Source organism: Anastrepha obliqua, chromosome 5, assembly GCF_027943255.1.
Source record: "Anastrepha obliqua isolate idAnaObli1 chromosome 5, idAnaObli1_1.0, whole genome shotgun sequence".
Taxonomy (NCBI): Eukaryota; Metazoa; Arthropoda; class Insecta; order Diptera; family Tephritidae; genus Anastrepha; species Anastrepha obliqua.
The window spans coordinates 126,416,466-126,442,224 of NC_072896.1; the positions used below are offsets into that span (position 1 = coordinate 126,416,466).

General features: G+C 38.7%; 1 protein-coding gene across 1 annotated transcript; it reads left to right on the top strand.

Moving 5' to 3' along the window:
• The first annotated feature begins 3,055 nt into the window (after positions 1 to 3,055).
• Positions 3,056 to 20,372, top strand: LOC129248979 (polypeptide N-acetylgalactosaminyltransferase 2-like). The gene is made up of 7 exons (XM_054888582.1): positions 3,056 to 3,082; positions 3,191 to 3,765; positions 14,405 to 14,503; positions 14,606 to 14,673; positions 14,782 to 15,469; positions 15,711 to 15,883; positions 18,707 to 20,372. Exons 1-7 carry the CDS (start codon positions 3,056 to 3,058, stop codon positions 19,015 to 19,017), a joined length of 1,941 nt encoding a protein of 646 aa, XP_054744557.1. The 3' UTR covers positions 19,018 to 20,372.
• The last annotated feature ends 5,387 nt before the right edge of the window (positions 20,373 to 25,759 follow it).

Sequence of the window (25,759 nt, forward strand, 5' to 3'; positions counted from 1 at the left end):
CAAGTCGCGAGGTGTATAAGAATCGAGTTTCTACTATATTTAGTGATTGGTCTGTATTAATAAACAAGGGATTTTTAGAATCAGTTTATACTAAATTTATATGGTTTTATTTCAAGGCATATTTTGATGCTTTCTGCTATTGAATTTTTCGCATACTACCATAAAAAGTTATGTCCCAAAGTGGATCCTGAGACGAATGCCGACTACTTCAAAAATATCCCGGGATAAAATTTTTTCGCTAATGTTGGCTTACCTGTCATGTGCGTATATAGCTGCGTATGTATATATGCATGTGTAAGTATGTGCATACGAGGTGTGTTCAAAAAGTATCGCGAATTTTGTGAAAAGAAAAAGTCACCGGGGACCAGATCTGGGTAATACGGTGGCTGTGGCATCATTAGTGTGTTATTTTTGGCCAAAAAGTCGCACACAGGCAACGATGTGTGAGCAGGGGCGTTATCGTGACGCAAGAGCCAATTTTTGTTCTTCCACAAATCCGGGCGTTTCTGGCGGACTATATATACATATATAATTGGCGCGTACACCCTTTTTGGGTATACGGCCGAGCTCCTCCTCCTATTTGTGGTGTGCGTCTTGATGTCGTTAAGCAAATGTTGTTATTACAGTTTTAAGCCGATTCCGAACGGCAGCTTTTTTTGTGAGGACCTTTTTCATGGCAGAAATACACTCGGAGGTTTGCCATTGCCTGCCGAGGGGCGACCGCTATTAGAAAATTTTTTTTCTTAATTTTGGTGCTTCACCGAGATTCGAACCTACGTTCTCTCTGTGCATTCCGAATGGTAGTCACGCACCAACCCGTTCGGCTACGGCAGCCGACTCTGGCGGATTGCTTAGCGCAAATTGCGCATAACTTCCAGGTAATATTCCTAATTGACCGTTTCACCCTGTGGCAAGAACTCATGATGCACAACGCTCCTGCAATCGAAGAAAACAGTAAGCAAAACTTTTATATTCGACCGAACTTGGCGCCCTTTTTTCGGTACTGGTTCATGGGGCAGCTTCCATTGAGATGATTGAGCTTTAGTTCCCACGTCATAACCATAAACCCACGATTCGTCACCAGTTGTGACCCTCTGGAGCAAATTTGGGTCGTCGCGGACAGAGTCCAACATCTCATTAGCAATGTGCTTTTGGTCGAAATTGAGCAATTTTGGTACGAATTTTGCGGCTACCCGTCTCATGCCCAAATCATTGGAAAAAATCGAATGGCGTGAGTCAATCGATATGTCTAGGTCCACACCAACTTCTCTATAGGTGATTCGACGATTGGCCAATACCATTTTCTTCACTTCATCAATTTTTTCGTCTGTTGTTGAAGTGCTCGGGCGTCCGGCACGCTTTTCGTCGTTCACATCTTCTCAACCTTTTGTACCACCGATAAACGTTGTTTTGGTCCAAAGTAGCTTCTCCGTATGACACAGGCAACATTCGGAATGCATCCGCGCACTTAATTTCGTTTTTCACACAAAATTTGATACAGGTTCTTTGATCCATCTTTTTGAATAGGTAAAAATCGAAGACGAGCCGAAACACGTGCAAGCAAAGCAGCTGTCAACAATTAATGAACATTCAAAATGGCCGAACTCGTCGGCATGAGTGAGAGACATGAGAACCAACATATCGCCACAAAAAAATTAAAATTCGAATATACGTTACCTGCGAACATTCAAAATTCGCGATACTTTTTGAACACACCTCGTATGCACGTGTGTCATCCCCAACGATTCGACTATCACGCAACATTTTACTCAAATTGGTAAAGTTTCAGTTTTGCAACTCAAATAAAAGAGTGGAAAAACTAGCGTTAAATATTTTCCCCAAACAAAAGCAAAACAAAAAACTATTTAAAACACCAGCGCTAAAAGCTCTTGCCAATTTTACGGGCGCACACCTGCGACGCATTGCCGTTGCAGATGCTTATAAGTGCACATTCAGACCAATTATGTCCCAAAAATGAAATTACAAAATATGAGTTTTGCATTTTATGGATGTAAATATATGCAGCACACGACCAACAACAACAACAACAGCAGTAGAAATAACTACTGCAATAAGAATAACAACAAATAAGCTGAAACGAAATGACAAACTCGCTAACTCGTAAAGTGGCGAAATTGTGAAATGGCAAATTATGTCAAGCAAGGCGTCGACGCCCACAAGCAGGATGCGTATTGAGAGGGATTGTAACGCAAGCGGAGAAGGAATGTATGAATTGCGAAAATTCGAAAAGTTTCAAGTAATGCGAGAACAGCAATAACAGTTTCCATTCTTGCCTGTTGCTTTTGTATGTGTGTGTGTGTGCATGAACAAAGTTGGAGTAGCAAATATTGCAGATTTTATTGCTTTTGCTGTAGCTGTTGCTGCGGCATCCTCCTCTGAAATTGTGTTAACACACTGATTTTCGCATTGCAAGTGACTTGGAAGGCAAGGTAGGAAAAATAAGCTATGAAGAAAATCAAATCAAACAAAGAACGTTGGTAACAAAATAGCGTAACTACACGAATTTGTGGCACGGCCAATGGCAGAAACCACAATAGTACGACAACAGCCACAACTACACGGCAAGGCATCGATTTATAGTTGCACAATGCCGGCCTCTCTCTCTACTTCTCTCTCTCTCTCTCTCCCTCTGTGGATTGAAAGTGGCTAATTTACCGTCCAACTTAAAGTCATTCAATGACAGCGAACATCTGGAACAACACTAATAAGAACAAAAGTTACACCAGCTCAAATACACACCGTCATTATTGCACTCGAAGCACTACACACACACACATATATAAACGCAAAGTTTGCAAAATATGTTTCATGTGCCACTTTTTGCGTAAAAAATGCGAAAGTACTCCTTCCCATATCTCCATAGGGTAGTCAGCGGTATAAGCCCCTGCATAAATATATTTTTTTTTTTTCTTTTTTTGCCTAAACAACTCTAACGACCAGCCGCAGACATTGAGTAGCTGTCTCAACACCACCTCCTCTTTGCCACACTTTATCCCAGTACGCTGCTATTTTCCTCTGATGCTTTCACTGAAATATGCATAGCTTTGCCCATTCACACCAGGTACTCCCTTCACCCTCTACACTAGTAAAACTGACAGCAAACTCATTTTTCATTGCCTCATTTTATATATTTCCTTCTTTTTCATTTCTCCATTTTTTCATTTTGCAGGTGGAAAACCGCGCGTTACGCCTACGCGAAGTGGCCACCGCCATGCAGCAATACCAGGACGAGCCTCTGCCTTCGGCCGCATCCGCACACAATGGCGGTGGCAGTCAAAGCTATGGTGGCGCAGCACATGACATCAATCGGCTGCACCCGTTAGCCAATGAAGCCGGCTACGAGGAGCCAGGCGGCGGCGGTGGCGGCGGTGGTAATATTATAATTATTGGAACTGGACCCGCTTTTCATCCGCGCATCGGCGGGCTTGGCTTGAACGCGTATGGCGCGGGTGCGGCAGCCGGTGTGGACGAGGACTCATTACGCCTCAACGGCAATAGCGTCTTTAGTAGCAGCAGTGGTGCAGGCGGTGTTGCCGCAGTGGCCAGTGCCACCGGCGTGCATGGCTCATTAACAGTACATAATGGCCGCAGTACCGGTGATTGGGAGTACTTCGATGAGGCGGGGTACATACGTGGTGGCGCTTTACGCAATGGCGAGGATCCCTACATACGAAATCGCTTCAATCAGGAAGCCAGCGATGCGTTGCCTAGCAATCGGGATATTCCAGATACGCGCAATCCAATGTGAGTAAAATTCCGGCTATTGATAACGGTTAATTGATCGATATGAGCGGTTTAGTTTGATGCAGATTTGAATTTGATGAAAGGGTTGAGATCATACTGTGCATTTAAAAGCATTCAACAGGGTATGCGAAGTCTTGAAGAAATAAGTGGTTTATATGCTTACACTAGCCAGGTGATGAAATGATGTAGATTAACTCACTTCCTTTTAAAATTGGTTTTGAAATAAGGACCGTGAAATATTTAAAAGTTTATTAACAAAAATTTGATTCCTCTGCAATGGCCATTAATAAAAGACATTCCTAGTGGTTGTTTGAAAATAAATCACGTAAAAATTTAGATTCTTTCAAATTACACTATTTTTATTCCAAATACGGCACTTAACAATTACAGCATTGGCCAAAAGTTTCGTTTTAAAAAGTAAAGTAATGCTTTTTTATTAATAAATCAATACAAATAGAGGGTATTAGTTATAAGAACTTAAATATTTGGTAGATCCACCCTTTGCTTTGATAGCAGCAGCAATCCTCTGGGTCAGACTGCGTACAAGCTTTGCACATTCGACTGTACTTATGGCCTTCCACTGCTGAATGAAAGAATTTGCCTGGGCTGTTTGCGATATTAAGCTGTGTTTCTTCATCTTACGTTTTAACATAGCCCAGATATTCTCAATGGGGTTTCGATCTGGAGACTATACCAAGGCCTCGTAGCCGCTGGTTTGTTACAAGGAATATTAACTTGGTGGATTTGAACTCTATTTAATTTAGTGTCGTCGTATTGCGAAATCTGGATGATATTCTTCGCAACCCGTTGCCCCTAAAACGTCACAGCAGGTGTTCCAAATACCTGTAGGAGAGGAAAAGAATCATAAGATTTGTGTTATTTCACCCGGGAAAGAAGCTATGGTTGTTGATGTTTTAATATGATATAAACTAAGCCTCCCTTGAACTTCGATTCATCAGGCCATAGAACAATCGACCAATTTTTCTCCGTAAAATGTTGGCATCGGAGAGCACATTCTAAACGCTTTTTCTGATTTTTTTCTGAGTGTCACGGCCTCTTTCGGACTTTGTATCCTTTTATATCTGCTTCCAGAAGCTTTCTTCTAGCTGTTCAAGCACCACAGTATTTTCCAATTCTTCCGACAGAAGAGCTGAAAGGGTAGAAGAGGATTTTTTACGATCCTTGAGAGTCTCACGTATAAGTTAACGGTCTTCCGTACACAAGTGAGGCATTTTCTTCCACTTTTTTTATGTCAAGGAAAAGGCTATTCCCTACACACCAATATAAAGATTATTGAGTTCTGACTGCAAAACATCTGAGTCACTAAGACAACTAACCGCAGACTAAATTTTCAAGTAATCGGCATAAAAAAGAAATCTCGTGGAAGCGAAGCACGCGGAAATGTCGCTTATGCCGAATAAATGTCGAATAAAAAATAACGGTTAGATGCTAATCATTAAGGGTAAGATGTTACCCTGCGGAACGCCAGACGATTCACTAAATAGTTTCAATGAAATACTACCAATAATAACACCAGAACTGCTGGTTTAAGATTTAAACCATTCCAAAAAGATAGCAGAAAAATGAAACTTTACTAAGATTTTGTTTGAAAACGTATCAAAAGCCTTTGGGAAATCAGTGTAAATCAGTGTACAATATAAGACTTTAAAGCAGCTTTCAATCGGCTTATTCTTCCTCTAAAAACTTCTTTCAGCATATCCCTTTTTAGGATTACACATATTTTCCCTCTCGAAAAAAATGCCCTTTCAAAAAAAAAGTTTCCAAAATTCTACCAAAGTGCGAAAAAATAAGCCAGAAACAGTTAAACTCTTTCCAGAAAGCCACGCGCATCTGTCCCAGCAACTTTTTTATTTAAATTTACAACATCGTCCTCGGATTTAAGTTGCTTTTGCCCTTTAGTCGCCCTTAGAAATTTCTTTTCAAAAATCTTTACTTAGCTCAAATCTATTTTTACGCATTTGCAAAGCGCCTCCCCCAGGGGTTTGCCCACATTTTGCTATAGTTTCAATTTTTTCACCAGAAGTACGCAATCAAATTTGCAAATGCCCCCTCAATGCAGAACCATAGATGCGCTTACATACTCATATGTGCTTATGTGTGGATGTGGTTGCATGCATCGATGTCAATAAATTGTCAGCAAAGCAAAAATAGGACAAGTGAGTAATGAAGTGAGGAACTAGCAAGCCGTGGCTAAGAGGGTGTGGCATGTTGGCCAAACAAAGAATGTATTGAGCAACTTGATTGCATCAAACACAATCCAGTGAGCACAGCTAAGCCACTCCTTCCACACCCTACACCAACGAAAAGGCATGCCCATGCCTTCCTCAAAATTCAATACAAGCATTCCCGCCGCTCTTAACCGCCACCTAGTCAAAACGAGATAACGGCACAACTTGGTATTGGAAGTAGTTCTGGTTAACACACTAACAAGCAGCCTGTGCTCGATTGAAAAAAAACATTTGGGTTTGTTGGCATGTTGACAGGAAAAACGGGAAATTACAAAAATGGAATGCAACAACAAACGCTTCAATGTTTTATTGTGGAAATAAAAACGGTTGTAGTCAACATGCAACACGCTCAGGCTCTTGCAGCCAACATAAGCTAACACACAATTATAAGGGCGGGACGATAAGCTGGCAAACACAAGTGCACATGTATGTGTATGTAGTACGTATGTAGATATGTGTGTGTACTTCCATTCTCACACACCCATTCTATGCGGGCTTAGTTTTGGGTAAACTATGAACTGCTCGTCAGGTCTAAGCAGGTCAAAACGAGGTTGCCTCGCTTCAAGCGTCTAAATGCAATGCAGAAAATACTAACAAAGCCAATGAAGCGAGCACGAGAGATTGGCCCGGAAAGTGTGCACGTGTGCGTGTGTGTCGTGTAGGCGATAATGTAAAAGATTGCTGCTTCCGCATTCCATTTCCGAAGAGTTTAAATATTTTTTAAAATTTTTAGCTCAGAATTGCTCAACATTTTTTCTTGCTTCAAAATTATACGCCCTCTTGATTTTCTCTAATCATTATAAATTACATATTTCGAAAGAAATTTAATTAGTTTTTACTGTTCTTTTAATTACGTTTCTTTCCAAAAATGCTCACTAAAGCAAATCTGTATTTCAGACTGAAATTCAAGCCATTAATGAGGTAGATGTCTGGTTATGCAAAAATGTGACTCCCTTCAGAGTAATCTATATTTATTCTGATAGCCACGCGGCGATCAAAACTCTTAGTGGGGTTGTCACTAATTCCATCATTGCTCGCAAATGCCGGGCGTCTCTTAACGGGATGGCGGAATATTTACGCATCTATTTGATATGGGCACCAGCACTCGCTTCCCTCGTGGCATGGAGATTGTAGGTATACCTTTCTCAACCTGCAAACTGCGTCGTGAAAGTAGCATTGTCACCTTAGTTGATAGTCCGATATATAATGCTATAAAACTAATTTGGCCAAAATAGAACACTAGCCCCTCAAAAGCGTTACTTAATCGCTCAAGAAAAATCGTCTCTATGTTAGTTGCTTTGATCACAAGCCACTGCCTCCGAGGTCGACATGCTCACAGAAGGAAAGTACCTTATTTCAACTAATGCAGAAGCTGCAAGAATGAGGAGGAGGAAGAGTTCGTTAGACACCTTCTCTGTTACTGTCCCGCGTGGCATGCCACTAGGTTTAGGTACTTTGGGTCATCGTTTCTAAATACTACTGATGACCTTAGAGATATAAGTGTCAGCCAGATCAATGGGTTTGATGAAGAATAGCAGATAATCTGCTATGTGGTATCACAATAAATCGGCCGCGGTCTAAGTGAGTTGGTTGAGAGACCGACTGCCACTTCTACCTACCTACCATTCCTCTACGGTACTTTTTCAACCAGTTAAACTATAACCACCAGAAGACCAGTTAACCTTCATTGCAATGGGGCCAGTTAAAATATTTTCTGTACCTACAACCTCAAAGCTGTGCTTTCTGGATATGCGCATATAACTGCATACATAAAATGTTTGCAAGTACTTTGCAGCATAACTCATACAAATTGTGTTGATCTAGAAATATGTGCATACGAGTAAATATTACATGTGGGTGTACATACATTATGGTGGGTTAATTTGTACGAATGATTTTTCTCGACATTGTTTCTAGCCAATTAGGATTTTGCATAAACTTCTAAGAAAAAGGCAACTAGAACGCAGCCCTAAAGTCAATTTCAAACCCCCAAAATTTCAAAAGAAGCTGTCTTTAATTAGTGCGAAATTCGAGAGGAAGTCATGGAGATGAATTCGAGAGCAAACAAATATTCCTGCTGTTGAAATAAAAAAAGTATCTACGCCCAAAATAATTCTAAATAAGTTTTTAATTGTAAGCAAAAAAAGAATTAATGATTGAGAAAAATATTAGCAATAAAAAATTTTTTTTTTTGAATTTAATTGTTTTTGATCTTCTGCAAGTTTTATTAAAATATTAAAAAACTACATATAATTTGCTTTGTAGCGCCATCCTTAGGTTCTTTAAAAAGCAAAGAGACATCAAAAATAAATTCTTCAAAATTCTTTGGTCAATATTAGGGAATAAATAAATAAATAATTGGCGCGTATACTTCTGTTAGGTGTGCGGCTGATATTGTGGAGTGTGTCTTGATATTGTTCCACCAATATTGAACTTCAAATTAACTTCCTACTAGTCAAAGATACATAGCTTCATTTAAAATTTGAGGGCTCGAAACTAACTTCAGTGTACTTTTTTCTTAGAATTTCATGTAGAATCCGAATCTGCTAGGAACATTGTGGAGTAAAATGTATCCGCCCTAATGTACATACATGCATATATTAGGATAGCCCTAAACACATTTTTTTGTTGATCACCGATATTTTTATTTATTTTTTAGTTAATATTGCCAACGCCTTAAAAATTATCATTGATTTTGCCTAGGTAAAAATGCATTTTCCGCACATTTGGCATAAAATGTTTAGCATCTCCTCCTTTAATTTATCTTCATAAATCTTCATATGTGTCCAAGAAAACATATCTATCAAAGATAAATAACGGGATTAATGTTTTTAATTAAACGTTTTTATTTAATTTTTATTTTTGTTTTAATTTACAGTTTTTCTTCAATCTTTTTTTTAATTTAATTTTGTTTTTTGAAAAGTTAAAAACGAGATTAATATTATAAATATTGTAGCATACTTATATTTTATAATTCATTAATGTATTTATTTCTATATGGCAATACCTTCAAATTGTTAAGATTTAATTTAAAGTTTTCTTATATGGCAACGCCCTAAAATTGTAATGACCACAAAATGTCTTTTTCAAACTGTAAATTTGAATTTTCCAATGCCCTAAAATTGTAATGACTACTGGAAGTCTTTTTTCAAACTCTAAATTTGAATTTTCTAATAGGATTGATTTTGCCTATAAAAAGCCTGCGCGCTTTTGGAAAGAACACATTCCGTTTGGTAATCGGCGGTGAGCAGAGCTTAGGTGCTTGCCAATAACTACCTTTGTAGTGTGGACAGCGTTGGCTGCAAAACAGGTGTTGCTCTTGTTCGAACAGCTTACTAAACGCATTTGTTTTAGTTTTCCGGCGTTTTTATTACAATTAAAAATACGAGAGATATATTTTACGAAAAAGAAACATAACGTTATAAGTTTTAAATAATAAAAGAAATACAACGTTACAATATACTTTTGTTTTACCTAAAGTTTTTTTTATTTTAAACATTTTTTTAATTTTCAATTTTTTAATCCTGGCCAAATTGTTAAACAACGTACTTAATGTCAATGGACAGATGTATAAAATAAAGGGGACAAAAAAAAAAAAAAAAATAAAATAAAAAAAAAATAAAAAATATTTTTAATTTAAAATTGTTTTTTCAATTTTTTTTTAATGAACATTTTTGTTTTTTTTCAATCTTTTTCTTAACTTACATTTTTTTATTTTAAATTTTCTTTTTAATTTTAAAAACGAGATTGATATTATAAATATACTTTTGTTTTTAACTAAAATTTTTTTTTTATTTTAAACTTTTTTAATTTTCAATTTTGTCTAATTTAAATTTTTTTCAATATTTTTTTAATTTAACTCTTTTTTTAATTTTAATAATTTTCCTGTCAGATTTAAATTTTTTAACGTTCAATCTTTTTTTTTAATTGACAGTTTTTTTTAATAATTTTTTTCAATTTTCAACTTTTTCTTAATTAACCGTTCGAGTGCTAAGCGATTTTCTGTAATACATCCGAAAATTGCGAAGCAAAATTTGGTCTAAGAAAACTGAAATATGATGGCTTTACAAATATAAGCATAGAGAACACAAAAAATTACATATTTCAATAATTTTATTTTTATTTTGTAGACTAAACTATTAGTTATGATTATAAGAAAAACTTATTTACATTTTTTTAATATCATCTTTTATTTTTTTTTACAACAAGTTCCGGCATTATTATTCAAATTTTGGCACATTTGTGGTTCCCCACACATGTACCATGCACACCTTTTTTGCAAATGTTGCATATTAGCTTCAGTGCACTTGTCTGCACGCGGCGATGGCTCCAAAGTAAAAGAACGAGCTTTCTTCGTTCGCTTTACTTTGAACCGAGCTCGTGAAGTGCAGCGCAAGTATGCATTTTTAAGCACCAAACAAAGGTAATTATTAATTACAACGCAATTACACCGCGTTGTAACAACGTTACTAGCCGAACGCCAAATGCACAGTGATGCAATCGTCGCTATAGCGACGCGCCGCAAATTTGGAGTAATTAGTTATCGTCGCTATATCGACGAATCGCACTCAAACGGTTAAAAATTTTTTTTTTTAAGTTTTTATCGTTTTTAGTTTAGTTTTCTTTTTTAATTTACAATCTTTTTGTTAATAAACTTTTTGTTTACATTTTCAATCTTTTTTAATTTGAATTTTCAATTTCTAAATTTTTTTTTTAGTTTTTGGGCCGTTTTCCGGGGCACTATAAAACATAGTTAAAATTTTATTTTTAAATAAGGTTTACATTTTTTCTACGCAAACTCAATGGTAATTTTCAAAGCGTTGGCGAGTAAATATTAAAGAAGAAATAAATAAAAAAATCGGTGACATTTGTTTTTGGTCATAAAACAAAAAAGCGGGTAGATTAAAAAATAAATATTTTCGGGCCACCCTAATGTATATTAATATACATACATATATGAAATTTTTGCTCACGCGAGCTTTCTTGTGGATGCATCCCCATTTTATAGTCTGTTTATGTCAGTTTAGTTCTATAATCTAGTGGCTACACAGAGACACTCACTGGCGTCGTAGCCAGAACTTTTTCTGCTCTACTAAACCAAAGAGCTGAGAATTATTTTTTCGCTACTCTTTTTTTGTATATATTTTGTCAACGGCTAGCTGAACAAAAATACGCGCACATAAATTTCCTACACAGAAAAATCAATATAACTTCTGCGCCATTCATTCGTTTATTCGGGGCATTTATTAAAGTGAGCACTCATTGCATGGACCCACGAGAGAAAATTGAATGTATCGCCGTCAGATAAGATCTCTAATTTGAGCTAAGGAACTTTCCCCCTTTCCTCGTTAAATGCTTCCGCTGGAAAGCGGAAATTGCAATGAAATCTCATTTGGGCCGACACAAGTCTTGAAGCTCACGATAATTTAAGTAGATGTGGTTCTAGCTGTGCTTTGTTATACCCGTTGCACACTTAAGTAGTGCATGCCATAGAGATTCTTATTATTTAGAAACTCAAAATTATTAGCCACATTCACCTGCTTATGTGTGTGTGCTAACAAGCATTTCCTCATAAGTGTTTGTGCCTCGGACAATACCAGTAATTTAATCACTATTGTTTGCGTCGAAATGTCATTAATTTTACAACAACAGATACTCATACCGATCACATACAACCGTGATATATGCAAGATCGAGAAAACAGCTCCCAGACCGCTCACAAATCAAGTTGACGCAGGCACGAAATACCATCGATTATTAACCAAGGAGCATATGCATGTGCACACGACGAGGTATGCGATTATGAGTGGTGTGTATGTATGTATGCATGGGAAGTCCATTAAAAGCATATTAGTGGGGATTATTGCCTTAGTGTTGGAGTAATTGATAACAGCTGTCCCAAATACCAACCGCAATCCAAGCTTTGCCGCCAAGTGAAAACACGAGCTCACACACACACTCACACTAAAAACAGCATATTCATGTATCAGCGCAGGCACAAGCAAACAAATCCTTCAATAATGCCACAATTTGCTGCCTATTACTTGGCTTCTTCGCAACACATGCTTGCACGCCAGGGCACACACACACACATACTTGCAACTATGCTATTCAGCCGAAACTACGCTGAGCTTTTCCGATATCATCCAGTTAATTCCTGTTCCATTTGTCACCAACACTCCTTCGATATTGATTTTGCTTTAGGCCTTTTCGATTTCACTTTCACAAAGAATTTCTATTGCAATCCGTACATCCGCACATAAATGAGTTTCTCTGTGCTGCCGAACTCCATCAAATCTTATTTCCCAGCAGTTATGACGTCGGCATAAGAGCCCATACCTGCACGTAAATTGCGGATTAGGATGTTGCTCGTAAGCGTAGGGAAAACAGGAAAACAAATGGTAAATGGAAAGGCTTATTTTTATGATCCATAAAGCCTAAACTCCTAAAACTTTTATGAAAAGGAGCCTAAAGTGGCTAATTCCACATAAGCATTTGCAATTTGTGTGCACGAATGAGAGCTTTTCAGGGCAAAGTAGTTTTGTGGCCATCCGAAGTAAAAGCCTAAATAACGGTGATGAATATGAGAAATAGATTTTTGTAGTTTTTATTCCCACTTGCGTAGCCATATGGGTTTGTGCGTGGCCAGCATTCGGTAGGGGCGGATGCAAATCCCACTGTGGGCAGGAAAGATCAAATTACCAGAACATTTTTTCTAATAGCGGGCGCCCCTTGGCAGGCAATGGTATACCTTCGCATGTATTTCTGCCATGCAAAAGAAACTCATAACAAACCCATCAGCCATTCAGAGGCAGCATAAAACTGTAGGTGCCTCGAATTGTGGCAGAAAATCAAAGCATGCGCCAATGATTGGAGGAGCAACTCGTTCAAGCATCTAACAAAGATGTGCGCGCTAATTTTATACATGGGATCAACTTGAGAGTGAAACTAATTAGCTTTTATTTAAAACAAAATTTAATAAAACTTTAAACTAAAATTAACCTATTACATATCTATGAAATCATTCAATAAGATTTCCATTAGCTGTAATAACCTCTTCGGTCCGGGTCCGGTTTGCACGACTGCATGTCCGAATCAAATGCTCCTTATTCACATTGACCATAACGGTATTAATTGCAGCCTTCAGAGAAAAAATAGTGCTATGAGGATGCTTACTGGTTTCACGCTCAACTACGCCGCATACGTAGTAAGTTACGCGCCCATAAGTCCGGTGTTATGTGACCATGCAAATTTTCATCCATCCAATCTTGCCGTCATCGCTTTGTGTGAAGGAGCAGAATCTTGCTGAAAGATGTATGCCCTGACAACGCATCCACGATCAATCCAGGGTCTCACTACTGTCTCTAGAACCTCGATATATGCAGCAGAATTCACTCGAAATTTTTGAGTTAAGATGACATGTCCTAACAGTGGTTGGAAACTTCATGTGGAAGGCAACAGGTGCCTCTGTGGGATTGGAAGACGGTCATCTGTTATTTCTGCGGTTGGCCTTTTGGTCATACAATTTTTTTTTCGTTAGGAAAAGTCACAACATCACAAGTGCTTCAGGGTGTTTAATTTTGTTTAGAATGCATTTTGATCGGATAACTCGCTGCTCTCGTATTTGCTTCGACATAAACTGTCTTCTGCGCGTAATGTCGGATTTATACCGGAGATCTTCATGGCTAACTTGACGGATAAGACCCTCAGAAACATTAAGCTCACTCTCAAGGGCCCGCATTGATTTCGAAAGGTCCTCATCCATTATCGCTTGCACTTGTTGAACAAACTCTGCAGATCAGACAGTGTCAGTGCACACATAGCGATGGCAACTGTATGTCTCTTCATTTCTTGAGTTAATTTGTAGTCCTCCATGTCGAATCTGAAAATGAGCAGAAAGAAAAATAATGGTTTCAGGAAATTATAGCCATATATACGCATATCCTCAAATATCGTATTCTTCTTGTATTATATATAAAACGCGTTTCGGAACTTATTGACAAATTTTCACATTTTTTTTGTTCTTATTTAATTTTAATATTTTTTTATGAAAATATATTATAGTTCATTCCACTACAAAACCATATAAATTCACTTTGCAAATTTAACAAAAATTCAAAAACTGTTCATAAAAATTTCAAACATTTTAATACAAATCTTCAAAAAGAATTCCAAGTACGCCGAATTATAGCCCATTGAATTTTGACCAAAAATTACAAAAATTACATTGATTTTTGTAATTTTTTTGCTAAAATGTACTTACAAACATTCCCCGTCTGCAAACTTCCCTCGGATCTTCATACTGTGAATATTTTTAGTTTATTCACCTTCATTACTTGCAGCAAATTTCGAGCACTTGAAGGATTATAGATTTTATTAATTTCCCACAGGTGTCGCACCAAAAAGTATCGTGAGGATTTGCCCGAGACAAGTGTCATCATAACATTCCACAATGAAGCGCGCTCAACGCTGCTCCGCACAATAGTCAGGTAAGCAGACAAACACACTTGCAAACAAATGCTCCATATACACATACAGGCAATCTTGAGCATTCCTGCCGCCACTCAATTATTTTAATATGACTTTTGCAGTGTGCTGAATCGCAGTCCCGAGCATTTAATACGCGAGATTATTCTAGTCGACGACTTTAGCGACCACCGTAAGTAGCAACCACCACTCACAATCACACAGATTCCCACAAGAATTTGCAAGCCCATGCAAACCACTCATTACTCCATTTAATCTTTGTAATTATTCATTTGCACAGCCGAGGATGGTCTGGAGCTGGCCAAAATCGACAAGGTGCGCGTATTGCGCAACAAAAAGCGTGAGGGTCTCGTGCGTTCGCGAGTACGTGGCGCCGATGCGGCGGTCGCCGGTGTGCTCACCTTCCTCGACAGTCATGTGGAGTGCAACGAAAAGTGGCTGGAACCGCTGTTGGAGCGCGTACGTGAGGATCCGACACGTGTTGTTTGTCCGGTCATCGATGTCATTAGCATGGACAACTTCCAGTATATTGGCGCATCGGCCGACTTGCGTGGCGGCTTCGATTGGAATTTAATATTCAAGTGGGAATACTTGAGCTCGGCCGACCGTGCGACACGACAAAATGACCCCACCACTGCCATTCGTACGCCCATGATTGCGGGTGGGCTCTTCGTCATCGACAAGGCGTACTTCAATAAGCTTGGCAAGTACGACATGAAAATGGATGTGTGGGGCGGTGAGAATTTAGAGATCTCGTTCCGTGTGTGGCAGTGTGGCGGCAGCCTTGAGATAATACCATGCAGTCGTGTGGGCCACGTGTTCCGTAAGCGACATCCGTATACATTCCCCGGCGGCAGTGGCAATGTGTTTGCACGAAATACAAGACGAGCGGCTGAAGTCTGGATGGACGATTACAAGCAGTACTACTATGCTGCAGTGCCGTTGGCAAAGAATATCGCATTTGGCAAGTAAGTGTAAAAGGCGGGCGAATGGGGACAAGGGGTAGTATCGATTTTGTTAGGAAATAATGAATTCACTGCAGTATGCGATGTGCTATTGTGGGTAAACAGCTGTGCGCATTTATTTACATTCCCATTTACATTAGTTACGTTTTCTTTTTATCTTTTGCTGCTGCTGCTGCTGCTGTTCTGACATCTGCTGCTGTTCCATTGCGCTTACGTCGTTGTGTGTCCTCCTCTGTGTGTACAGCATCGACGACCGGCTGGCGCTGAAAGAGAAGTTGCACTGTAAACCTTTCAAATGGTATCTGGAGAATGTCTATCCCGATTTACAAGTGCCGGAATCATTCGAATTTGGCCAATTCCAGCAAGGACCAAACGATTGCTTGGACACTATGGGCAACCTGGTCGACGGCACAGTGGGTAAGTAGGCATGGAAACTCAACGAAATAAAAACCTATGAATAGTTACAAGAAGCATTGAAAGAGGAGAGTTGATTAAAGCTTATCCCAAGGCGGACTGGTATATCAACGTCATTCGATTTGCGTTAGTGATATTTAATGCTTACTTTCCTTGAGTTCGCAGAAATAATTAATTTGCATATGGAAATGTTTGGTTTGCATGATAAAGAATACAGCATTTCCGCATTTCCTTGAGCTTCTTTAAATAAATATGTGCTTCCCGCAATTCCGCCTTCTTCCCTACAAACCACATTTGGTATACTTGACTTCCCATTGGCTACTGAATTATTAAACACGGAATATGACCACCAAGCAGTACATTCGTATATTTCACTGCTGCTGTAGTTTACGTACGAAATTAATATGCGTGCATGTAAAAACAGATGCGAATATTTAAAGGTGAAGTTATCTTTCAAACAGTTTACGTTCATACGAAAATAATTATGTCAGAGTTGCCAAAAATAACCAAATAAGATATAAAAATAATTTTAGTGCCAGCTTTAATTTTCTCTATAAAAGTATAGATTCACAGCTCGAATTCTTTACATCGAATAAACGAAAAATCCCTCAGCGGGCAATCATTCCCAGGCATGATAAATATAAATGATTTTCTGCCTAAAGCACCAAATTGAATCCAGTTTGAGCAGTCGTTGCCTCCTTTTTTTCCAATGAGATTCCCACATCTAAGCAAATTTTTGCCATTTAGTCAACCCAATGCCCATAACACCGTGCGTCAATAAAAGTTATCCAGAAAAAGTTTGATATGCACGTGAAACTACAGATTTTGGATAGTAAAGCAGAATACGCAGTTTTTCATTTTCTCATCAATTTAATTTCTGAGGGACTTTAAAGTTTTTAAGCACTAAATTTTCAAAAAATGTTTTTACATACTTACATATAAACGCTCTGTGAAAAACAATTGGGGTTGGAGCCCAGCATTATACATTAGCAGGAGTAATACATACAGACGCAGTTTTGCAAATTCTCTGAGAAGGCTGGGAACATTAAAAGAGTTGACAAAGCTCATAACTGGTGCAATGTCAACCACACCATTGAAAGCATTTTATGCTACAATAAACCTCCTTCCGGTAGATTCACAGGCAAGATATACCGCGCGCAGTGCGTCAATAAGGTTAAACACTATAAATACAGGGTTTGATTGAAAAGTAATGAGCCTTCCCGCGCGAAGCGTCTGTCAAGCGATCAACCGAATCGGCTGGTGGGGGAAAATGATCGTTGGACCTTCGCCTTCAACTAAAAACCAGTCCCAGTTCGTTGGCAACAGCGGTGCAGTCAACATCGCTCCGCGCGTGAAAGCTGTTTTAAATATGTTTTAGGATTTTGCAGTGGTGAAAATGCAGCGACTCTCGAGGCATCGTCCACAAGGAGTTTGTACCTCCAGGAAGCACTGTAAACGCGGCATTTTACAAAAAAGTGCTCCTTGCGCTGAAATACCGCGTCGCCCGGGTTCGACCCGACCTCGTCAACAATTGGACCCTTCATCACGACAATGTGCCGGCTCATACCGCCTTCCTCTGCACCCCTGCATTGGCCAAGATGGGGGTTCCGGTGCTTCCCCACCCTCCCTACAGCCCAGACCTGTCCCCTCCGGACTTCTTCTTGTTCCCGCGCCTGAAAAAAAAGCTGAAGGGGAGGCGTTTCGACTCCATCGAGGCGATCCAAAAAACTGAGACAGCCGAATTGAACGCGATTCCGGCGGATGAGTTTAAAAAATGTTTCCTGCAATAGAAGGGCCGCTACCAGCGGTGTATTGACGCTCAAGGGTCCTATTTTGAAGAGTATTAGTTGTATAAGCCAAATGGTTTAATAAAACTGCTTAAAAAAAATAAGGCTCATTTCTTTTCAATCAAACCCTGTAAGTGGTCAAACATTGGCTACGGCCATAGAAAAGTCCTAACTGACATTTCGGAGCATCCCAGACTAGTTGACTATGCACTCCCTTCTACCCTCAATGGAAGAGTGGAAACAGGACGATGTAAGACAGAGCGAATCCATCTATTTATGCATATACAGATGGCTCAAAGCTCGAGAGCAGGGGGGGCGGTGATGTGTATTCCGAACATCTGAGGATCTCCTTTTGATTTTCCACTTTAAGTTTCAGCCTTAATTTTTTGCTACCATTCTGATACACCAAATCATTAAAGTTCTATTCACTTTCGCATGGATGATGGTTTTGTGAGACGATTATTAGTAGCAGAAATTCACGCAAAAGTTTATTATGCGACTGGTTGACATCGAAACCCCATGCTGCGTAGGCTCCCACAAAAGTCAAGCGCAATCAAATTCACGTTTGAGGCAGCCAGAGCTGTGTATCATTTTTTCCACTAGTCAGTCAGTAACTATGAGAAGTTTGTGTAAATATCTTTACAACTTTGAAATTTAAGCATTTTTCTTTCCAAAATATCTACCACAACTCCGCCTTTGTCTCTATTCACATGCAAATTACACTAAAATCTGTCAACAACCAAACCTCGATTTCGCGCTATTCCTTTACGGACTCGCGCACACCTGGCAATCCTATTATCGCATTTACTATCTGCCGCGCCGCTTTAATTCATTCCGCTTCATTGAACTGTTGCTCGAAGCATTGCACTCACGCAATCTCATTTTATCTTTACACTCTCCTCCATATTTCAGCTGCTTCATTGCTTCCAGAAAAAAAGAAAATGAAATTACAAGCAAATAAGATTAAAACTTTCATTAAAATTTATTTTTTCCCCACATTTTATTTTTCATTGGATTGCGCAACTCTCCCCCTGAATAGGACTTTTCCAGTGCCACAATACTGGCGGTAATCAGGAGTGGGCCTACACCAAACAAGGCCAAATCAAACACGATGACCTCTGTCTGACGCTGGTGCAGTTCGCACGCGGCTCCGAAGTGGTGATGAAGGAGTGCGACAGCTCCGAGAATCAGCGCTGGACATTGCGTGAAGGTGGCTTCCTGCGGCACAATAAGCTCAACGTATGTCTGGACTCACGTGATCAGCATGAGCATGGCGTCACCGCTCAGCGCTGTAATTCTGCGCTAGAGACACAACGTTGGAAATTTGTGGCGAACGGGAAGTTTGCGTGAGATGAGGCGCCGACGGCGGCATGGGGGACGATTACGAGAATGACGGTGACGGAGACGGCAACAGCAACATCGGAAATGGAAACGGATGTGGATGTGGATGGAAATACGCATGCGAATGCGAATGCGGCGACAAAGCACTAAACGAGGATCTCACTCTTAACATGACTACGTACACTACTACAACTACAACTGCAACTACAACTACAACTACCACTACTGCGGAAGAACTATTGTACTCGTAGAGACCCAACATTAAACGCTGCCACCAATTGCAAATACAGATAGGACATTGGCGCAAAGTGATTGAGCGTAATCGTGCAACACGCACACACACAAACACACACGTAAGAAAAATAAGAGCAAGGACTGGTAAAAAGACATAAAGGACAATTGGCAAGTAACTAAAAATCACGCACCACTCGAATGCAGGCGAGCAGGGAAAGTGGTAAGCGAAGGAATGACTTCTGATGGTCAGTTAGCAGCAAAGTGGCCAATGGAGGGTAATACAAAAGGGTATAATTAAGGATAATCGAGTAAACAAGGACACTAGTGATATTAAAAAATTAATGAATTGTTGGCGCCAAGAGCATGAAAGCGAAGAAACTGAGCGTGGCAGCAGCGAAAGGGCAATTGCAACAACAGCGTATTGATACACATACACACAAACATGCATGTTCTAGTTAAATTTACATGAATAGAAGTGTAATTTTACGTGAAATATTATACGACGACGGTGTGAAGACGACGTGGACGCCGGTCCGGTGGCAACTTGACTGCGCAACGTAGCTGACAGCTGGCAACTGACTTACTTAATAGCGTTTGAATTTACAAGGCGGGGACGCTGACGCTGCATGCAACGCCGACGATAATAAACAGTGCTAAATAAAAGAGAAGAGAAAGAAGAAGAAGAAGAAGAGGAATAATCTTAAATTATTGGGGTATTTTGGGGTCGTTGATGGGGGTATTAAATATTTAGACTGATTTATTTTTTATCAAACTGAAGAGAAGCAACCTTAATTAATTTGCACTGCGCACTTTTTGCATTCCAAGCGGCAAGCAATTAATTCATTTTCAAACGCATTACAACTCTCCGGATGATTCTAGATCGCATTAACTATTTACTTCCCCGCACACACACACGCAGATTGACAGATGTCACACACGTGTACATGAAAACGACAGCACCAATGGATGGGGAGGGGAGTTCAATCGCTTAATGGGACTTTTTGGGCAATTAAAAAGTGAGGATTTTGGTTTTTGTAATAGCATCGCATTTTCTAAGCGAAAGGAAATATTTTCTAGTAGCCACTTCATAGAAATATAAAATAAAAGGCACCTTTCGCAAACAAAAAAAATTACTTAAGCAGCGCTTATTTACACCTCTATGGAAATTCATCAAATATTGTATCACATTTTTCTCAGTTTTCAGTAATTATATATTTCTAGCTGTTTTTATTTTATATTATAAGCCTAAAAATCTTTCAGCCATTTTTTGGTTTTTGATTTTTTTTTTTTATACTTTTTCTTTTGCCCATTTGTTGCTTTTCTCCATTGGTGGTGCCATCCAAGAATTTCACAGCGTCAATTATCCAAATACTACATAATTTGCTTAATTTTATTTTTACAAAAAGTTGTTGTTTAAGTTTTTTTTTCATTTGTTATACACTTTTTTAAGTCGTTCATATTTAATAACAAAATTCGGTCTTCTGTGTATACACAAAAAATTACCGAAAGAGAAAACTAAAAGTGTAGATGGAAGAAAAAACAAAGATTTATCATTAGATAAGCATTAACTAATTGCAAATTATATTTGAAAATGTATTGTAAATAAAAAGTAATAATTATTTTAAATAAATGTTATTTATATTGAAAATTAAAAAATTTAAGGAAAAACTATTGAAAGGAACTTCTAAAATGCGCGCTGTTTAGTTATGAAATACGATTTTTAAAGCAAAATTCTTAGTTAATACGAAATAATTATAAAAAATCAAAAATAAATTAAAATAATAAAAAAACTGAATCTGCATGTAAGTGTTTGCGCTTAAAGAAACGTTAAAAGAGCCAAATGAAAAAGAAAATAGATGTTTATTGACAAAGAAAAAAAGCAAAAACGAAAAATTGTAAGATTTTCAAAACCGCAAATGGCAGAGTAATGAAAATCGTAGCCCGAATTGAGGCAGAGCTAAACATTTAAATGGCAACTGTCAATGTTTGTATGTTTGTAAGTACTCTGGCGCATGTATGTATGTGTGCGCATACAACATGTGAACACTGTAAGCTGTTTATACAGCTCAGCACATTAAAGCGTAAACCAAAAATTTCAGGAGAGAAGTGGAAAGTTAATATAAAATGCATTTTTTGCTCAAAGAAATTAAAAAAAAAAATAAATAAATAGAAAATTCACAAATCAAATCGTTTTATTATTAAAGTGTTGGAAATGTGCGATTCGAAGGCATTTCGTGCATCATTTTATTGGACCTTCTTGGTGTGTATGTAAGTATGTTTTATAGAGGGTGGGACAACTTGTTAGGAAAACTAAACAGCTTTTATTTCGAACAAATTTTAATTAAATTTCAAGTACACTCAATTCTTCCAGGAAGGTCGCAACGGGGCTTCTCACTCGGCGGGCATTGCAGCATCGGCGTCAGTGACCTGGATACAAAAAACAAAAACTTTTTTGTCATAATGCCATAATTTCTAACGGGTGATTTTTTAGCTATTATCTTTTTAAACAGCTGGTTTAAACAGCTGACGCACGTTTCGTGTTTTGTTTCACCGTCAAACATCTTCAGTTTGGTCTATAATTTAATCATAAATCGTCTTGCAAGCGAACAACGCTTGCAAATCATTGAATTTTGTTATAAAAATGTGTGTTCTGTTAAGAAAGTTTATCGCGCGCTTCTTCCATTTTATGGTCAGTTTAATCGACCCACTAAAGCGGGTATTCGAGCTATTATGACTAAATTTAGAACCAAATTTACATTATTGGACACCAAACCACCAACACGCTTACGTAGAGTGCGAACTGAAGAAAATATTGCAGCTGTATCGGCCAATGTTAATGATGACCATCAATTATCGATTCGTCGCCGTTCATAGCCTCTGTTACTCAACAACGTGGAACATTTTGCGAAATTTAGGTGTGATTTAGGTGTGAAGCCTTTCAAAATACAGCTGGTGCAAGAATTAAAGCCGAACGACCTACCGCAACGCAGAATTTTTGGTGAATGGGCTCTTGGAAAGTTGGCCGATGATCCTCTTTTTTATCGAAAAATTGTGTACAGCGACTAATCTCATTTTTAGATCAATGGGTACGTAAATAAGCAGAATTGTCGATTTTGGAGTAAAGATCAGCCAGAAGAATTGCAAGAGCTACCAATGTATCCAGAAAAGGTAACAGTTTGGTACGGTTTATGGGTTGGAGGTATCATTGGACCGTACTTCTTCAAAGATGCTGCGAATCGTAACGTAACTGTGAATGGTAAGCGCTTCCGTGAAATGATATCCAACCTTTTTTTGCCCAAAATGCAGCTTGACTTGCATGACATGTGGTTTCAGCAAGACGGTGCCACATGCCACACAACACGCGTAACAATTGACTTGTTGAGAGGCGAGTTCGGTGAACATTTTATTTCACGTTCGGGACCTGTCAATTGGCCACGAAGATCGTGCGATATAACGCGTTTAGATTATTTTTTGTGAGGCTATGTTAAAGCTGATGTCTATTCAGACAAACCTGCTTTAATTAACGCATTGGAAGACAACATTAAAGCATTTATATGTGAGATACCGGCCGGGTGTACTATCGATTTAAATAAAAATTGCATGCATTTTTCTGAATTTTACGTGTGTTTTTCTGAAAAACTCTATATAGCTCTTAAAAATGAATTTTGGGACTCATTTTCCAACTATTTTTCCTTCAAAAAAATTATGTTTTCGAAAATTTTTCGAAAACATGTAATTCACATAGAAAGTAATATCATAAAAAAGATGTGTGCAAAATTTAAGGGAGATCGGTCCATAAGTTTTCGAGTTATCGTGTACGCCAATTCGAAAAATATAGTTTTGGGATAAACGCGTCTAAAGTTGGCAGCATAACTATACCTCTCCCAGCGCTCGAACGCAAAGAATAGAGTCGTCGCGGTTGACGATCTATAATATAAGAAATACTTAAATTTACATTCTAAAAATTTTATGACATATTCCCAAAGGATTATATGAACGTTTTATGAAAAAAAAAATTTTTTTCGAAATTTTACAGGTATCTATCTGCCTTATCCCTCTGAATTACCTTAATGCTTCCGAACGACGAATGGTTTGTATGAGGAGGTTTTTCATGGCAAAAATATACTCGGAGGTTTGCCATTGCCTGCCGTGGTGTTTCAACTGGTGTTACATTCACGGGGACTCGAACTTTGGCACTTTCGATTGGTAGCCATGCACCAAACCATTCGCTACGACGGTTATAGCATTAAAAAAAATGGAGTTAAGAAAAGAGAAAATTCAATACTTTCATCCGTCGTCAGCACTTATTCAATTCTCAAGGAACTGTCCCTAATCCAGGGAAAAAGTTTATCTCAATCAGATAAAAAATCGGGAAAAACGCTCAGAATGTTTTAGTTTTCTTCACATTTAATATTATACAGAGAAAAATAATTGCGAAAGCCCCTTTCGCACCTCTTTAGCTAAAGAATTTAATATACTTTTATGTATGTATGTATGTGTATTGTGATAAATATAGCAGCGAAATTGTACCATAACTTCTGCAGCTGATTTTATAATGCGCCCAAAGAGATTTTTTTTTCAAACACGCAAAGTTCAAAAGCACTTGAATTTCTAAAATATGCTGTCTGGATGCTTTGCAGTTATTTGCAAATGATTGAGCAACAGTATTGAAGTTATTATGGATGATCAGAAAGGCGATTGCGTCCAAAGTGAATGGAATCCCAAAAATGTGCAAACATTTATTGGCACATATCAATTTGGAGCAATCGCCGCTCGCTCTTCTTCCACTCACTGCACGCACCTTCACACCGCAGACGCAAAATGAGCAGGCGAATTAAAAATTACACGTGCGAAACATACATGCATGGCCAACAAAGAGCTACAATTCGAGCATATTTTGCAGACAAGTAAGCTCAGTACACAAGCGTTTGTATGTATGTGCAGCCATAGGTGTCGAATATTCCATTAAAGCGTAATCAAGGTATCCATTGTTGAGACTTTTAACGTAGCGAAAAATGAAAATGAACTGTGTGGGCCTGTATGTCGATGCGTAGTCAAAACATCATTCATGGGATCAATTCAATGGTCAATTGGCTATGGAATCTAATATTCGCAAACATGGTGGCTTGCATGCATATGTGCTTTTACATATATTTCGATTTAGTAGCCCATAGTGAACGGTTTGATCTGTCATGGCGTAGAGGCAAAACAAACTGCGTGCATTTATTCAATTCCAAAAGAATCCTTCGATTGTCTAATGAAAAAACGGGTGTTCAATTGTTTACGACTGTCCATATGGCAATGACGAAGGTACTAATAAAAAAATTAGCGAATTTGAAAGTCACTAATAAACAACATAAGCTACTTATGATGGCCAAATCCTCAGATCCAATGCAGTGGAAGCACTAGTATTTCGCAACAATACAGCTGTGCAAACATGTTTTACACTTAGTTCAATAAATAATAATATTTTACGCACAAATTTAAAATTTGTATAATACTTTGGATCGAAATCTATGCCTTCTCTGTTGTCCAGTGACAGACAGGAGCCGTACCAATTCCCATTGTGTTTCAGGCCTTCAACGCCTCTTCTTCGACGAAAACTTCAAGTGGGGGTGGACTAACCAGAGCATCTAATGGCGGGCCTGAAGTAGTCCGTAAAGCCCCAATGCAACGGATGATCACAGTGTGTTGCAATCTCAATAAGGTCCTCCTGATTCCCACGAGAAAGAGTCTACTCATCCTGACCACTGATGCGTAGGTTGTAAAAGGGCTTATCATAGCTGGATCTTGCTAGGAGAAAGACCCCACGATTTCCCAAAGACACTTTTGCGTGTGACTTCCAAAGGAGTTTACTATCGATGATTTCTTTGGTTAGCTGGATTGTGACACCTTTTAGCTTAGGCAGAACGAGTCCATCAAGATTCCTGCTTCTGGTGAAAAGGGCAATACCAATCTTGGTAGGGTTTACCGATAGCCCATTAGCACAGCACCAAGTGCGCAACATGTTGATAGCAACATTTTCGTTTACATTCGCTGCTCACTTCCGCATAGACAACACAACTACACTCGATCATCAGACATTGCCTACACTTAGGTGCTAAATGGGCATTATTAAAAAAATACAAACACGTATTTTTGCCTGACACACTTACATACATATGTTATAAAAAATATTCTTTACTGCCATCGTAACAAATTTATTTGCGATAATGTGAAAGAGTGAGCCTAATGGTTACACATGAAATCGAATGCACCGCTAGCCGTCAGCTCGTAAATGTATCTAAGAATGAAAGCAATGAAAGCATTTCACACGCCATCAAAGTAGGTTAATTTTACTACCTGACGCGGCATCAGCAAGCTGCTCGCCATCCGCCATATTTGTTTGCGTCGCGCTAAACAATCTTCTAAACGCCTGCTAAGTGGAAGTTCATGTTAATGCGTTTTCCATAGGCCTTCATAAGTGCGCGTGTATGCTTCGGGTGAGTATTGCGTTGTGTAAAGTGGGTTAATGGCA

Bases quoted from the DNA above. Each gene is read 5' to 3' on its own strand.
- LOC129248979 (XM_054888582.1), top strand. From the start codon at position 3,056: ATGCATAGCTTTGCCCATTCACACCAG. The intron at 14,504-14,605 runs GTAAGCAGACAA...TGACTTTTGCAG, and splicing joins CTGCTCCGCACAATAGTCAG to TGTGCTGAATCGCAGTCCCG. The intron at 14,674-14,781 runs GTAAGTAGCAAC...TCATTTGCACAG, and splicing joins CGACGACTTTAGCGACCACC to CCGAGGATGGTCTGGAGCTG.